Source organism: Bombina bombina, chromosome 6, assembly GCF_027579735.1.
Source record: "Bombina bombina isolate aBomBom1 chromosome 6, aBomBom1.pri, whole genome shotgun sequence".
Classification (NCBI taxonomy): Eukaryota; Metazoa; Chordata; class Amphibia; order Anura; family Bombinatoridae; genus Bombina; species Bombina bombina.
The window spans coordinates 804,038,919-804,056,970 of record NC_069504.1 but is presented as its reverse complement, the minus strand read 5'-3'; the positions used below and the strand labels follow the sequence as shown (position 1 = coordinate 804,056,970).

Here is an 18,052-nt window from a genome sequence, read left to right as displayed (position 1 = left end):
GGAACGGGTAATAAAGAGATTATCTATCTTTTTAAACAATAGAACATTTTGAGTTGACTGTCCCTTTAACTCCCATACACAATTCTATTTGCAAACTATGACACTACCTCTGCTTTTCAACCATGTGGTCACTTACACTTTGTTGTGTTTCAGCTGCATCTTGCTGCTTCCTATAAACGAGAGACCAGTTAGTATAGAAACTTTTTTTTCCCCTAAATTGCCCTTCAGTACAGCCTCCTCCTCTTCTATTTCTTCACTCCTTAACTATCTTCCATTTACACTTTATCCCCAACTTACATTCTTAAAAATGTTCTTACTTTCATCACTTGTAACCCATTTGTATCTGCTCTTGACCTCTTCCACTTACCTTACCTTTATTTTCATTATTATCGTTCTGCACTTCTATTTTCTGCTCATTTCATTTTTAAGAATATATCACACTCTTTTTATATTTCAATTTCTGTTTTCATTTTAAACTACATATTTCTCTTTATATTTAGCTTGTAGATCTGTTCCTAATTCTGTGTGCCCTTTTCTCACAATTACAAAACCAAACCTCTACTAACATTTACAGGGACAGCAAACATAGAAAATTGTTTTACTTAATAAAACTTAATATGTATTTTATAGTTTGCAAACTGATCACTATAATCTGACCACCCCTGTGTGGCTGTTTATAGCCCTGAGGATTCTTCTCTCAAGGTCCTATAGCCACCTTCTGTAACAGCATCGCTTTCCTGCATAGTTTGAGACAATAGAAGCCACACTGTACACCCCATTAGAAAAAAAGTGGTACAAAGTTCCAGGACTTCTGTAAAACTCAAAGAAAATGTTGTTTGAGCTCAATCCTGGAAGTGTGCACACCAGATTTCCCTAATATGCCACGGGGTATGGCTTCTCTGCCCACTGACACGGTTTAGAAAAAAAAAAACGCTTTTGTAGAGGGGCGGGCCAGGGAGCCTTGAGAGAATCTATGTGTGTCTAATATATTTCTCATTCTTATAGGCTCAATCCACTAAGGTAAAAGCTTTCTCTCCTGATGGGGAAACTTCTCAAGCTATTGTGAGCAAACAAAGATCGTATATAATTTTCAGCTATCGGTTGCTCTCACCTCTGAGCATCTATCTCTCCCGCCCTCTCTCGAAACCTCTTCTCTCGCACTTCTGCTTCCTTCTGCTCTCTCTCTTTGCGTTCTCTCTCCAGTCGTTCCTTGTTTGCTTGTGCCCTTTTTTGCTCCTCGATCCTGCGTTCTTCCTCATCTTTCTAAAAGATTAGAAGATAGAATGAGGGTGGCCATACAGTCCTAATATTAGATAGGTCAAGACTATCAGACAATCACAGTGAAAAGAATACAAGATCATTTACACTCATAAAACTGGTATTAAAGCCAATCTGTATATGTATAAATAGTAAATAGGAATTAAAAGGGACAGTAAACTCTAAAAATGTCTATCAGGAATATGTAAGAGCACTATTTAAACATGTTAAAATATTTTTTGTGTGAGAAAAAAAAAAAGTTACATTAAACCCTTCACGCCATTAGGACATTCCATGCTTTAACGCCGTTAGGAAAGCATGGAACGTCATTACTGTTATGACGTGTTCCTTCTTTCCTGTTGCTTCTTGAGTGCTGGATCTGTCTGGCGGACGTGCCTAGCAACTCAGGCAGACCCCCGGAATCAATCAGATTCAGGAGCAGTGATGGATTAGTCACTGCAGCAATGTAACAGCCAATGAGTGGAATCATTGGCTGTTACCAATGCATCTGCTTCCTCTCTTCCCTCGGGTTGAGGGATTTAAAGGGACACTGTACCTAAAATGTTTCTTTCGTGATTCAGATTGAGCAACTTTCTAATTTACTCCTATTATCAAATTTTCTTCATTCTCTTGGTATCTTTATTTGAAATGCAAGAATGTAAGTTTAGATGCCGGCCCATTTTTGGTGAACAACCTGGGTTGTCCTTGCTGATTGGTGGATAAATTCATCCACCAATAAAAAAGTGCTGTCCAGAGTACTGAAACCAAAAAAAGCTTAGATGCCTTCTTTTTCAAATAATGATAGCAAGAGAATGAAGAAAAATTGATAATAGGAGTAAATTAGAAAGTTGCTTAAAAGTGCATGCTCTTTCGGAATTACAAAAGAAATTTTTTGGGTACAGTGTCCCTTTAATGTTCACACTATTCAGCAGAAGAAGCTTACGCCGTTCTTGCACAAGATTCAGGGAGTGAAAAACCTTTCTGCCTTATCTGATAGCAAAACTTTTACGGCATCAGATATAGCGTCCATGAGTGACACATCTAGCAATGGTGCACCCTGCCTTCTACCAACTAAAATGTGGCATCCAGCAACATCTGATCAACATTGGCTACCCCTAAATTTAACTGATCCTGAAATCCCAACATTTACAGCAACTCTTGGCATCACAACCAAAATAACAGTTTGTGAGTCAATTAACGATTTAAACCTGTTTCTGACAGATACCATGTTTGAGAATATAGTTGGCTCAAACAAATTTATAGGCCAGTCAGTATCTGTCAGAAAATCCACAATCTCGTGACCTCTTAGCAAAACAGCGTTCTGCCGTGGGCTGCCTGAGCAGCTCAGAGCGGCGAGTCCCCTTTATTTGTACCAATGGTTAATCCTAGCGTTTCACAAACGCTAGGATTGACTTGCACTTTAAGCCCAGCCACTTTAAGATAATGATAAAATAACTAAAGTTATTTACTTTTGCAAATGGTATGCCATGATGGGGGATATTTTCATTCCTTGGCTGTCAATGTCTCAAAGGCAACCCTAGCCAAGAAAATCCAATGTGCCAAATTTCAAGTAAATGAGAAGTCACCATGTTTGGCCCTGTAACTTCCAGAAACACCATAAAACCTGTACCTTGGGGGGTTTTGTTATACTCATGGGAAACCGCTGAACACAAATATGGGTGTTTTATAGCAGTAAAACATATAAGGATGATGATCAAAACAAGCAGAGAGCAGTGTTTGTGTGAAAAACTCATGGAAAAAAAAATATATGACCACTAAATTTGGCCAGCTGTTGTGACTAACTGGTTACAAAAAAAGACTAAACATAGCTATCTTGGAATACCCTGGGTTGTCTACTTTAGCAAATAGTATGCCATGATGGTGTAATTTTTCATTACTGGGCTCCCAAAATGTCTCAAAGGTGACATAGGCCCAGAAAATCAATGCGCCAAATTTCCATGTATATGAGCAGGCCCCATATGTTTGACCCTGTAACTTCCCAAAACCCCATAAAACCTGTACATGGGGGGGGGGGGGGGGTACTGTTGTACTTGTGGGACATCACTGAATAATATATATACAGTATATTTATCAAAATTGTGATTTTTGGGGATTCAGGGATGCCTCCCCTTCCTCAGACGCCTGAGAAATAGGAGGTATCCCTGAAACATCACAGTTTTGCCATAAAGCGTGTGAAGTGGAAAATCCAGAGAGTGCTTGCCTTGTGTGGATTATATACACTTTTGCCAGCATCCTGGTAGTTGACGGCTGAGGTGAGAGTGCACTTTATTGGGAACCTATATACAGTGTGTATGTGTGTTTATGTATACATATACACACACATACATAGACGACACATCCAACCACCTGCTGTACTACCTGCCCATACACTGCTAGCAAAGTGTTCTCCCCACTGCTCTAGAGTAGCTCAATGACAGGACACGCATGTGCTGTAGGACTGCTCAACATATTGAGTTGCTTTAGACTCTAAAGCAGAGTTAGCAGTAGGTACACACTCTGCTATGTGTGCATGGTGCAGGTAGAATGTCAGCAGACTGGCTGTACCACCCATCTGTAAAAAAAAAAAAATGTTTTTCAACAAAATACCTCTCCTTTTGCCTGCGGTTTTTATAAAAGTTCATTTCAATTTTTATAGAAATATTTATGCAATAAACTTGCATTAGCAAAAACTTGATAAAAGCTTCATTTGTTCAACTGAGAGCTTTTACTGTGCAAGACACATACTTCCGTATGCTTTGTGCACACTCATTATCCCCTTAATACGTCGCTGGTCTTTGAATGGGGATTGCTATTTTGATAGCTATTCTAGGATAACTGCCGCCGGAAGGGAGGTCATTTTAGTGTGGTCCTGCTGCTATGACCTGAAAAACCCTTAACGACCAGCGACATACAGGGTACATCGTGGTCATTAAAAGGGTTAAGAAGCTGCGTGAATGTGGCAATACTGGGCATACAGACGTAGGATCAATTTAGTCCATGCACAATAAATGTTATCACTTAAACAATGATAGCTTTTACTAGAAACATTTTTTTCTAATAGAAGTATGCTTCAAAAGTTATTCTATTTAAGATGTAGATGCACTAATATTGACTAGAATAAACAATTGTTTTCTTTCACGATTCAGACAGAACAAATACATTTTAAACAACTTTCTAAATGATGTCAACTATTAAATGTTCTTCATTCTCTTGGGTATCTTGTTGAAAAACAGGGATCTAAGCTTATGAACGTGCACGTGTCTGAAGCACTATATGGGAGCACTAGATGGCAGCACTATATCCTGCCATGCAGTGCTCTACATACCTACCTAGGTATCTCTTTAACAAAGAACAACAGAGAAACAAAGCCAATTTGATAATTGAAGTAAATTGGAAACATTTTTAAAAATTGTATGCTCTGTCTGATTCACAAAAGAAAATGTTTGCGTTTCATAATTCTTTAAAGGGACACTGAACCCAAATTTTTTTCTTTCATGATTCAGATAGAGCATGCAATTTTAAGGAACTTTCTAATTTACTCCTATTAACAATTTTTCTTCGTTCTCTTGCTATCTTTATTTGAATAAGAAGGCATCTAAGCTTTTTTATTAGTTCAGAACTCTGGACAGGACTTTTTTTATTGGCGGATGAATTTATCCACCAATCAGCAAGAACAACCCAGGTTGTTCAGCAAAAATGGGCCGGCATCTAAACTTACATTCTTGCATTTCAAATAAAGATACCAAGAGAATAAAGAACATTTGATAATAGGAGTAAATTAGAACGTTGCTAAAATCTTCATGCTCTATCTGAATCACGAAAGAAAAAATTTGGCTTCAGTGTTCCTTTAAGCACATGGGACACCCACATGAACAAACCCTCTCTCAAAGCCCTCCAAGATGGTAATGGGGTCTTAGAGGGAACACTGAGCTTGACCATATACATATTTTCACTCTGAGGCCAAGTGATCTTACCTCTGCCTTTGCCCAGAAATTCTCCTTCCCAACTTTTTTAATCTCTGACATTGCATTGGTCTTTTGGTAGACAGAACCCTGTGAACACAGAAACAGATGTCATTCCAGAATACTGCACACATTCATATTATGCTACATCAGTCTGTACAAACCCTAACATGCCCTCATAGCTGGACTCTGGGCACCATTCTCCACTCAGAAAAGGGACTCGCTTACCACAGGGCCTTGGGGTACATCAGCCGCCCTGCTAGTCTCTCGGTGGAAGTTGTAATTGGCTCCAGATGCTTTACCCACTTTCTGCATGATGGATTCCGGTTCCACATCCTCATCGGAGCGCGCATTAACTGTTACATGAGCCCCCTGGTGGAAGATGGGGAGGGAAGAAGAAACCACAAGGGAAGAATGAGTGAGAGGGAATGGAATCAGATGGGGGGGGGGTACACAGGAGCTGGGAACAGAGAAGTAAATCAGTAACACATTATAGATATTTATGAAGCATAATGTTTAGAACAGGGTTGTCCAATGCTTTTCTTCAAGGGTTGGAGGCAGAGCAAGTTTTTGCTATAACCAAATCTAAGCACATGAATATCAGAGAGAATTGAAACTGCAAATGTTTCTTTTGCATATTAAAAGGATTCAACAAACATAATTTGTAAACTACATCATTTTGAACCTTCATATCTGAGAATAATTTTTCAATGAAAACTGCAGCTTTGTTTTGTCAAATGAGAATATTGTTTTATGTTTATTAATTTCACTGATTTCTCTGTCACCCCCAGAAAAAAGAACCACTGCTAACCAATCACAATAATATTCAGATATAGCATCAATTCTGTTTGCACATGTGCAGTTGAGTGAGACTGGGGAAGTCTCTTCCCTTAAAGGGACAGTCAACACCAGAATTTTTGTTGTTTAAAAAGATAGATAATCCCTTTATTATCTATTCCCCAGTTTTGCATAACCACCTCTGTGATTAACTTGTATCTAAAACATATTCTGTCCCCTGATCACATGACATTTTACTTATTATCTATTGACTTGCATTTTAGCCAATTAGTGCAGTGTCTGCCACAAGTCACGGGCCTGATCCCAATGTTATCTATATGGCTTACATGAACTAGCTCTCCCCTGTTGTGAAAAACAAATAAAAAAAGCATGTGATTAGAGGAGGCCTTCAAGGGCTTAGAAATTAACATATGAGCCTTTCTAGGTTTAGCTTCAACTAAGAATACCAAGAGAACAAAGCAAAATTGGTGATAAAAGTAAATTGGAAAGTTGATTAAAATTGCATGCCCTATTTGAAACATGAAAGTTTTTTTGGGACCCTTTAAGGTGGTTTAGCACTGATTCAACTTAGTTACTATTGCAAAGAATGCTTCTCCTATAATTGTTGATGCAAAACTGATAATCCCTGTTTTACAAGCATGTGCATAAACTACCTAAAAGTATTAAACCAAACCTCCCTGGGAGAAAGTGAAACAAGCACGATTTTTAGATGTATTTTACAGCAAAAGGCAGCAAAATAAATAATAAATGTTTATCGCAGTAATGTCTCACTTGCAATAATGAAACATTTTATACGTTGTTGAAAGGTCAAATTTAATGGTCCTTTAAAGACCAAAAATGTTCTTTAGAGATTGATGTGCTGTGTCATGTTAAACCCTCCTTTATTGGTTCAGAGGAATGTGGTGGCATTGCGCTAGGAGGCCGTGTGCACTAATCCAATAACAGAAAGGGACACGCTTTCAGTGATGACATCATTAGACACTGCTCTACTTAACAAAACAAAAATAATATCTGCAAAAAAAAAAAAAAACTAAATGACAAGAGGCATCTATGTACAGCCACCAGTCAGCTCCCAGTAGTCCACTTTTGCTCCTGAGCCTACCTAGGTATACTTTTCAACAAAGGATACAAACCGAACTAAGCAAATTAGATAATAGAAGTGTATAGCTATTTAAAATTACATGTGCGATCTGAAACATTAAAGAAAAAAACTATTTTAATGTCTCTTTAAGAGGTGCTACACTTTAAAATAATGATTCAGTACAAATATATATATATATATATATATATATATATATGTGTGTGTGTGTGTGTGTATTAAAGGGAAATTAAACACTAAATAAATGCTAGATAGAATGATTCAGTCAAAGAAAAGATCAGTCTGAGAATAGCATATAGATGTATTTTTCATTAGCTGTTTAAATATTGACAAAATAAGTGTAAAGTTTTATTGTCTATAAAACAATGGGAGCTGCCATGTTGTAACTTAGGTCACCTTCCCGGCTGTGGCCAATTAGGGACAGTTATAAATAGGTCACTAGAGTGTGCAGGCAATGGCTGTGTGGAATATAACAGTGTTCTGCACTTCCATTTCTAACAGTAACTGATAGCTCACAATTTCAGAATGGAATTACAGGAAACGGGGACAAAATAAATAATGAAAGTATATTGCAGACTTTTTCACCATCTCAAAGTGTTTAATATCCCTTCAAGAAACTGGGTTTCTAAGTTGAGAGAGAAGCTTGAGAAGACACAAAACAGAGGCTTGAAGAACAAAGGGGGGGGGGGGGGAGCCAAGCAAAAGATAAGGTCTCATAATAAACAAGAAGAGACAAAGGGCTCTGGAAGAAAGTAACAAAATAACAGAGTAGAAAATAGTGAGAAAGATTCTGACAGAGAAGTAAAAAGAGATAAGGTACCAGTAATAAATATGAGAAGTCAGATCCGAACTTAAGATGTGAGATGTGAGATTATGGGAATGGTAAGAAAGAACTGTAAATAAAGGGGAATATCTTATACCTTTAAGAAATTTGCCATGGTTCTGACATGGTTGGCACATGCTCCTTTCCGGACATCATTCACGCCTTCTCCGGTCTACAAAAGAGAATGTATTGAGAAAGAGAATAAAGGCTAAAAGCCTAGCTTGAATGGAATTAATGTGATGGGGATATTCTGTATTCTAGGAGTTTCTCATACTCACCCAATTAATGAGGACGTATTTTGGGAGTCCAGAGTTGGGATCCCTTACCCTACAGAAAGCATACATGACTTTACCACTGCTTAGTTCTTCCACTAACTCCTCAAGGCCCCCATCTGAAAAAAGTAAAAAATAAAAAATTAAAAAAAAGGAAGAAATGAGTTGTGATGAAACTGAGAAAAAAACGGGGAAAAAAACGACCAAGAACAGTCATATTTTGTTGAAAAGTAATCAGTCTTCTCCCCAGCCTCTATTTAGAAAGTGCACCACCGGCTAATATTTGTATAAAGCCAACATTAGCTAATATTAACCCTTTCATGACCGGGTTAAAACGTCTACATCGGAACATTGTTCAGATGTAGACAAATTGAAATCACGCAACCGTGCAAATGGGCATCCATAAGACGCTAGGAACGCCCTCCAGACCGCAATCAAATCCTTCAGGACAGCCGTTTGCGATGACGTATTACGTAATAACGGCTTTAAAGCCAGTGCCGTTGTGACGGAATACAACGGCATAACAGCATTAAAAGGTTAATTAAATGTTTGTTACAGAGTTTATCATTAAATTAATTTATGTTTAAGGGATAGTCTAGTCAAAATTAAACTTACATGATTCAGATAGAGCATGCAATTATAAGCAACTTTCTAATTTACTCCTATTATCAATTTTTCTTCATTCTAAATGTAGCCACCAATCAACAAGCGCTACCCTGGTGCTGAACCAAAAATGGGCCGGCTCCTAAACTTACAATCTTCCTTTTTAAAATAAAAATACCAAGAGAACGAAGAGAAAGTGATAATAGGAGTAAATTAGAAAATTGCTTAAAATGGCATGCTCTCTCTGAATCATGAAAATTTAATTTTGGCTAGACTGTCCCTTTAAGTAACATTTATAATGCCACCTAGATATCAAACTTTCTGTGGAGAACACTGGTAATTCTGTCTGAAATGCTAACATTGACAAAAGTTTCAAACTATTTAGTTACCGCTGGTTTATGCACAAGCATTACATACTCCTACTCCATTCCTACACTAATATTCCCAAGCGATTCTCTTTTAACAGCACAGGAAATTTTTTGGAGATGGCAATTTTCCTCAAGGTACACTATAACAAGTATTTTTAAGCAAATTTAACTTTAAAGGGACATGAAACCCAACATTTTTCTATTGTGATTCAGACAAAGCATACAAATTTAAACAACTTTCCAATTTACTTCTATTATCTTTTTGCTTCATTCTTTAGATATCCCTTGTTGAAGAAATAGCAATGCAGATGGGTGAGCCAATCACACAAGGCATCTATGTGCAGCCACCAATCAGCAGCTACTGAGCCTATCTAGATATGAATTTCAACAGAGGATATCAAGAGAATGAAGCAAATTAGATAATCAAAGTAAATTGGAAAGTTGTTTAAAATTGCATGCTCTTTCTAAATCATGAAAGAAAAAAAAATTGGGTTTCATGTCCCTTTAATGTCATTAAAATCATTTATTAACAAATTAGTTAATTGAGCAGTAAACCTTTTAACAAAGTGTGTACATGCGCCCCCTTTCCTGGGTTAGCTGTGTCCCCATTGCAGATATGCTATATTTTATGGTAATTATTTGTGTTCAATTTTAATATTTCACTGCAGCCTCTTCAGCTGAAACTACAATTAAATTAAAGGGGAAGTAAACGTACAAACTAATGTTATATAATTCTGCACATAGTGCAGAATTATATAACATTAGCTTACCAGTAGATTTATACACTAAAGTATTGCAGAGAAATTTTATGTAAAAGTTCCTTTCTCCAGAACGCCGCTCCTTGCTCTACTGAGCGGGTCTAGTTTTTACACAGCACATCGCTGCAACACTGTCTAGTCAGTGTGCCCGGCTGCGCCATTAAAATTAATGTAGCTCGCTCCTGCTACTAGACCAGAGAGGGAGAGAGCTACATTCATTTTAATGGCGCACTGTGATTAGACAGTGTTTCCGTGATGCGCTGTGGAAAAACCAGATCGCTCAGTAGAGCAAGTAGCGGCGTTCTGGAAAAGGGAGATTTTACATAAAATTTATTAATACTTTAGTGTATAAGTCTGCTGGTAAGCTAATGTTATATAATTCTACAATGTGCAGAATTATATAACTTGTTTGTAAGTTTACTGCCCCTTTAAATCTGATGTCAACAGGCAGTATGGCAAATCAGAAGCTGTACCAATGCCTTTAGCACACAAAAAGGGACATGAGATTACAGTAATGGGAGCAAGCGTCTGCTTGAGACTATGGTACAAGCAGTATGTCTTCCGATTGACCATACCATCCGCTGGCATCACCTTTAAAAAAAAATGTTTAAAGGGAAATTGTACACTAGATTTTTCTTTGCATAAATATTTTGTAGATGATCCATTTATAAAGCCCATCTGGGGGTCTTTATGTAAAAATGTATAATTTTTGCTTAGTTTTAAATAACACTGTGCTGATTTTCAGACTCCTAACCAAGCCCCAGAGTTATAGATGTATACTGATGTCTACAGACTCCAGCTTGAGTAATGGGTCTTTTCATATGCAGAGGGGGAGTGTCTGCTTTTCTTGCTTTCTCAGCCCATTTCAGTGGGTGTTCCAACCTAACCTCTTCAACAGAGCTAAACTGGGAGCTTCTAAGTACGTTTTTAAAAGGTTTTATACTGGGTTTTTAGATCAGTAACTGTGCAAATTCTTCTTTATAGTAGTGTCTATTACATGCAGGTATATGAACATTTGGTGTATACTGTCCCTTTAAGTAGAGAGACTGCTGTAGCTACAGTGTTATAAAATAAAGGTCTGCAACAGGGACACAGATAAAACAGCTAAACAGGGAGAAAGTCTCGATAAGTACAATGTATACTGTCTTTTTAACTTGTGTCAGATTTGAAAACAATCTTGCACAGAAAGAAAAGTTATAACATGTCCACTAGAAGGGGTCAGAATTGAGAGACATAAAAGTTCCAAAAGAAAATGCTCTAAATGTTTTACACTATTTTATTATTGCACTATTTTTTTTATATATATATTTTTTTTGTACGTAACTTTGTTCACCCCCTTAAAGGTGTTAAACACATAGCTAAAGTAAGCTCAAGAGCAGCAGTTCCCTTCTGGGAGTGAGTCAATGATAGCCAAAGTAGCCACCAGTCACCAGCTAGCTACCACTAGTACTACTGCTCCTGTGCCTACCCAGGTATGCTTTTCAACAAATGATATCAAGAGACCAAAGTAAATTTGATGGGTAAATTAAAAAGAGTCTCTTAAAATTGAATGCTCTAGCTGAACCAAGAAAGTGTAATTGTGACCTTTATGCCCATTTAACCTAGCTTGTTATAGGCTTTTAAAAGGGCAATAAAATGAATCCTATAGTGTAACAATCAAATAGAAAATATTATACAAGATATCACACACCTCCAGTTCCGGCCAGCCGGACGTCATTGCTATTACCTTCATAGGTATAGAGAGCCCTGAAATAAATAAATCAATATTGTGAATATATTTTTATTTGTTACATAGTTTCAAAAGTCAAACTTTTTAAATGGTACAAATTTTCCTTTGCTGATCAAAATGACTTATCTTTCTAAGGGAATAACATCTTTCTAATAGTATGGGAATACTTCTCAACTAAACTGTCTAAATTAGAAATCTCTTCATTGTTTTTACGGCTTGTTAAAATGTTTACAATTCATTTTTTTTTTTCATATTCTTGGCATTATATCAATTTAAATGGATGAGGAGATGGAGTATTGATATTACATTAAAGCACCATAGTGGCATAAAAGTACTAAAAAATAGCACTGGTGTCTTTTACTTGATTTACCAAAACCCAACACTAGTAAGTCTTGGGGGGGGGGGGGGGGGGAAATAGACATTAAAGGGAATAATATTTACATGCTCTAATTCATAAGACTAGTGGCCCTGCACTACTATGTGTTTAACCCTGCAAAGGGATTTAACACACAGTAGAAGTACCGCTGCTCTGGACCTGCAGGGCACTGATGGTCCCAAGCAGTACTTCAACTGGGGTTAAACACATAGTAGTGCAGGGTTGATAGTCTTAAAATGACATGCTCCTTTAAATTAAAAGGGACACAAACATTTTCTCTGTTCCATTTAAAAGAGACATTTCCAAAATGTATTACAGTGCTTTTGTATTATATATATTTATTATTTTTTCCTCTGCTAAATAAACCAACTTTTTTTCTGTGCGAGTTGTCTATCCACCAATGAGCAGCAGAGTCCTGGGATTCAGTTGTACAAATTTGATATCACAATCTCACAAACCCAAATTTGCATTGACTGTCATATTTCTATGCCTCGGTTCATTGCTGTTGACTGAGAGAACTACCCCATTCAGCCTAAACAAATTACTGCCACAAGCAAATGGGGGTATCTTGAGAACTGTCCCAGTGCATCTCAGAAAAAAATGGGGTACTTGATGATGTCACACAAACAGATCTCTATTAATATTATCTCAACTCAAAATGAAAATAAAAAGGTCACTTTGTATGTGCATATAACATTTATGAGTGATTTATTAAACCAAACAAATGAGTCATGAAATTCAATTTTCGATTTTAGTCATCCTGTAATGCTACAAATGTAAAAAGTATCATGAATGTCTGCACTGCATGTTTTTCATGTATTATTGTACACAAATATTCAGTGCTATGAAAAATTATGAAAATAATTATATAATATAAAAAAAAACAGGAGGGAGGGAAGTTGTACTAGAACTGTGTTAGGTACAGTTTGGTTGTTAAGGGGTTAACAGGCCAGATATCCATTATAGCTTAAAAGGGATATGAAACCCAAAAATGTTCTTTCATGATTCAGTTACAGCGTATAATTTTAAAACAACTTTCCAATTTACTTTTATTAATTTGCTTCGTTCTATTAATGTTCTTTGTTGAAGGAGCAGCAATGCACTACTGTGAGCTAGCTGAGCACATTGGGTGAGACAAAAACAAGGAGGGATATATGTCTAGCCACCAATTGGCAGCTAGATTCCAGCTGCTGAGCCTACCTAGGTATTCTATTCAAAACTGTATGATACCAAGAGAATGAAGCAAATTAGATAACAGGATTAAATTGAAAAGTTGTTTAAAATGGGTTTCGTGCCATCTGATTATTTCACCTGTGCTCTATAAATGAATATCTGGCCTGTTAAGGATCCCGAGGACTGGGTTTGGGAAACACTGCAAAGGGACATTTTTAACTATGCGTAATATTATACACTGCAGTGCAAAAGTTCTGCACACAAACAATTTTTAAATAATTTAAAACTGTAAAAAATATAAATAGTTTGAAGTCTCAGGACACACCCCTTGATAAATAATAAATCAAGAGGATTAGCTTACTTACTTTGTGGAGTCCAATTATAGACAAATCTACATAGGAGTGTCAGGGCTCTGTACGCCACATAATGCGCTTTAGCCTCTCTGGAGGGGAGTGGGGACACTACAATTTTGAGCATTAAATTAGAAGAAAAAACTGTCAAAATAAATAAGTTAAATTAAGTATTATATGGTGAATTTTATTATGGGTTTTAATGTGAATGTAAAGTCTAATGAATAAGTGCCCGGTATCTAAAAATACTCATTTTTCTCCTGCTGTAGTTAGCAGATCAATGACTAATCCGGGTTCCTCCAATGGTTGTGTGCCCCCTTTGGTGTCCAGCTAGTGAGGCACGCAACGATTGGAGGAAGCCGGATTCGTCATCGATCTGCTACAGCAGGAGCTGCAGGCGGATCGCCGGTCTGTTTTTCATAAAGAAAAGCTACGTTTTTTAAGAAAGAAGCTTCAATGTAAAGTTTAATGAAAGGGTCCCTCTTTTTAATAGTATTTTTAGATACTGGGCACTTATTCATTAAACTTTACATTCACTTTAATGTCACACAGATAGAGCGTGTAATGTCAAAACGATACGCTTTTTATTAATTTAACTACTCATCAAAGCTTAATTTGTGTTAAATTCCAGCAGTCTCATGCAGACGATGATGATCACTGGCAATGTCCAGCACAGTACACGCATGTCGCTTTAAATGGTGACAATTATGCAGAAGGCCAAGCAAATTCTTTTATGCTACCATCTGGGAACTGTAAGTACGTCAGTATGATTATTTTCTCCATTTCATACACCAGTTTTGAAATACTTAGAGAAGTGCAATTAGCACACAATCATTACTTCCTGTGTGAGGTTTCACCACTTAAGAAGTCGTAGAGCATTATGTGTGTAAGTTATGAAGTAAATGGTGGAACATTTCTGCATGCTCCTCCACTACCAGAAATGATATTATTTAGGGGAACCCGTACATTCAGGCGTTACCTTTTACGCTCTCCTAAGGTCTGTATGTACTTTTAAGGAAATGGTCTATATGGTTGCCGCACAACCCCATCCCCTTTCTTGTTTCCCTGTGCAAACCGATAACTTCCTCTTATTGTACACACAAAACTAACTGCTGTGCTGAGACTGCTTGTACTAAATTAGACCAAACCCCCTGTTGACCTATATTTTGTATGCATGCAATAAATGGTACTCTATATATATATATATATATATATACATATACATATATATATATGTGTGTGTGTGTGTGTGTGTGTGTGTTTATTGTTTAAAAAGATAGATAATCCCTTTATTACCCATTCCCTAGTTTTGCATAAGCAGCATGGTTATATTAATATACTTTTAACCTCTGTGATTACCTTGTATCTGCAGATATTGCCCCATATTTCAGTTCTTTTGACAGGTTTGCATTTTAGCCATCAAAGTGCTGACTCCTAGGTAAATCCACAGGAGTGAGCACAATGGTATCTATACGGTACACACAAACTAGTGCTGTATAGCTGTGAGATAAGAGTCTGTCATCAAGGGCTTAGAAATTAGCATAAGCCTACCTAGGTTTATCCTTCAACAAAGAATACCAAGAGGAAAAAGCTAATTTGATGATAAAAGTAAATTGGAAATGGTTTTCAAATTGCATTCCCTGTGTGAATCATGAAAGTTTAATATTGACTAGACTGCCCCTTCAATCAGCAAAAATTGTTGATACCCGTGTACAATTACTAAATGTAATTAACACAAATTTTAGTTAGCTTATAAGATGCTAAATGCAAGTTATATTGTACTTTTTTTTTACAGAATTCTTTTTATGCATTTTTGTAAACAAACATAAGAACAAAACAAAAAATCTTTGTATAATTGTTTTATGTAGAATATATTTGATTATTGTTATTACTTTGGAAACGTCTGCTAAATAAATGGGTTTATAGTTTCTCAAGATACAAAAAAAAATGATATTGTGTATTAATGAGACCTGTATTAATTTGTTCGTTGCCCACTGATGAAAGAGATAAAGAAAAAAAATCTTAAACAAATTTGCTATATCTATGATATAGGATATAAGAAGGAATAAATATACTTCAGTTTTTTTACTGTGTACATATATTTACAACAGTAACAATAATATTATGTCTATTTTGTTATGTGAGCCATGGTGAATTAGATGGTGTCAATTATTTCATTGTAGTGAGGTGAGGTCATGTGTAATGATATGTATAATGTCATTGACAATTTAAAGGGACAGTCTACACCAGAATTATTATTGTTTAAAAAGATAGATAATCCCTTTATTATCCATTCCTCTATTTTGTATAACCAGCACAGTTATATTAATATATGTTTTACCTCTGTGATTACCTTGTATCTAAGCCTCTGTAAGACTGCCCCCTTATCTCAGTGCTTTTGACAGACATGCAGTTTAGACAATCAGTGCAGACTCCTAAATAATTCTACGGGAGTGAGCACAATGTTAACTATATGACACACATGAACTAGTACTGTCCAACTGTGAAAAACTTTCAAAATGCTCTGAGCTAAGAGAGGCGGTTTTCAACGATTTAGAAATCAGTTTGAGCCTACCTAGGTTTAGCTTTTCAAAAATACCACCAAGGGAACAAAGCAAATATAATGATAAAAGTCAATTGGAAAGTTGTTTAAAATTGCATGCCCTATCTGAATCATGAAAGTTTAATTTTGACTAGACTGTCCCTTTAAGATTATTTAAAGGGACAGAAAGGTCAAAAATGAAATGTGCATGGGTGTATTGCAATTTGAAATCAAAGCATTTTTGCCATATACTTCTATTAGCAAAAATGCTTCTAGTAAAAGTTATTACATTTTTCAGCGGCATACTCACTTATGCTGTGAGGTCCAGTGCACCAGTATTCAAACACCACACCTTCTCTGAGAGCTGGCACTGGTGTATATTGCTTCTGAAGACGTAATTTGTGTCATACAATCCACTGCTAACTCTCTGAGAAGGTGTGATGTTTGAATACTAGTACACAGGCTATCACAGGATATGTACGTATGCCACAGAAAACCAGTAAAAACTTTTACTAGAAGTGTTTTTGCTAATAAAAATATAGTGCAAAAATGCTTTTATTTCAAATTGTAATACACCCATGCATATTTCATTTTTGACCTTTCTATCCCTTTAATCACTGATACAAAATAATCTCCTAGCAGGTAAAAGATTTAAGGTGAATTTTAGATGCTTTAGAAATTTTAATTGACAATTTAACTTGGGCATTACACTGACATGGAAGCCAATATGCTAGACCTCTACATAAACAAAAGTGCATACATTTTTTTGCCTTTCAACAATATATAGGGGCCACTTCAACACATTCAGTGCATGCACATTGATTGGTAGGTATAATCCGCGTGTAGTGCATACTCACCTAGTACTATTGTCATGGAAATAAATTAATTCATTTATTCTAAAAAAAAACTAAACAATCCAACTTTTCTGCTTAGAGGCAGCTAATCCCCAAGAACATAATACATACTATGTCAATTAATGCTTGTTTTTGCTTATTAATATACACTATGGCTGCACTATACTGCAGCTACAGTTTAATGTCAAATAAGAATTCTATGGTAAAGGCCGAATACCAAAAGCATTGGAATAAATAACATAATTTATGTAAGAACTTACCTGATAAATTCATTTCTTTCATATTGGCAAGAGTCCATGAGCTAGTGACATATGGGATATACAATCCTACCAGGAGGGGCAAAGTTTCCCAAACCTCAAAATGCCTATAAATACACCCCTCATCACACCCACAATTCAGTTTAACGAATAGCCAAGCAGTGGGGTGATAAAGAAAGGAGTAGAAAGCATCAACAAAGGAAATTTGGAAATAATTGTGCTTTATACAAAAAATCATAACCACCATAAAAAGGGTGGGCCTCATGGACTCTTGCCAATATGAAAGAAATGAATTTATCAGGTAAATTCTTACATAAATTATGTTTTCTTTCATGTAATTGGCAAGAGTCCATGAGCTAGTGACATATGGGATATCAATACCCAAGATGTGGAGTCTTCCACTCAAGAGTCACTAGAGAGGGAGGGAATAAAATAAAAACAGCCATAATCCGCTGAGAAAATAATCCACAACCCAAAAATAAGTTTATTTTCATTTTGAAAGAAAAAAACTTAAATCAAAAAGCAGAAGAATCAAACTGAAACAGCTGCCTGAAGAACTTTTCTACCAAAAACTGCTTCCGAAGAAGCAAATACATCAAAATGGTAGAATTTAGTAAATGTATGCAAAGAGGACCAAGTGGCTGCTTTGCAAATCTGATCAACTGAAGCTTCATTCTTAAAAGCCCATGAAGTAGAGACTGATCTAGTAGAATGAGCTGTAATTCTCTGAGGAGGGGTTTGACCCGACTCCAAATAAGCTTGATGAATCAAAAGTTTCAACCAAGAAGCCAAAGAAATAGCAGAAGCTTTCTGACCTTTCCTAGAACCAGA

General features: G+C 36.4%; 1 protein-coding gene across 1 annotated transcript in view; it reads right to left on the bottom strand.

The window, feature by feature from the left end:
* Window positions 1-18,052, bottom strand: part of DBNL (drebrin like) — a 72,011-nt gene that overhangs the window by 40,135 nt on the left and 13,824 nt on the right. Inside the window, exons 2-8 of the mRNA XM_053718137.1 lie at window positions 11,631-11,686; window positions 8,218-8,330; window positions 8,037-8,111; window positions 5,448-5,591; window positions 5,232-5,309; window positions 1,112-1,263; window positions 137-170 (exon numbers count right to left, since the gene is read on the bottom strand). Of these exons, the coding sequence (XP_053574112.1) occupies window positions 137-170; window positions 1,112-1,263; window positions 5,232-5,309; window positions 5,448-5,591; window positions 8,037-8,111; window positions 8,218-8,330; window positions 11,631-11,686 (652 nt within the window). The remainder of the gene's footprint in view (window positions 1-136; window positions 171-1,111; window positions 1,264-5,231; window positions 5,310-5,447; window positions 5,592-8,036; window positions 8,112-8,217; window positions 8,331-11,630; window positions 11,687-18,052) is intronic.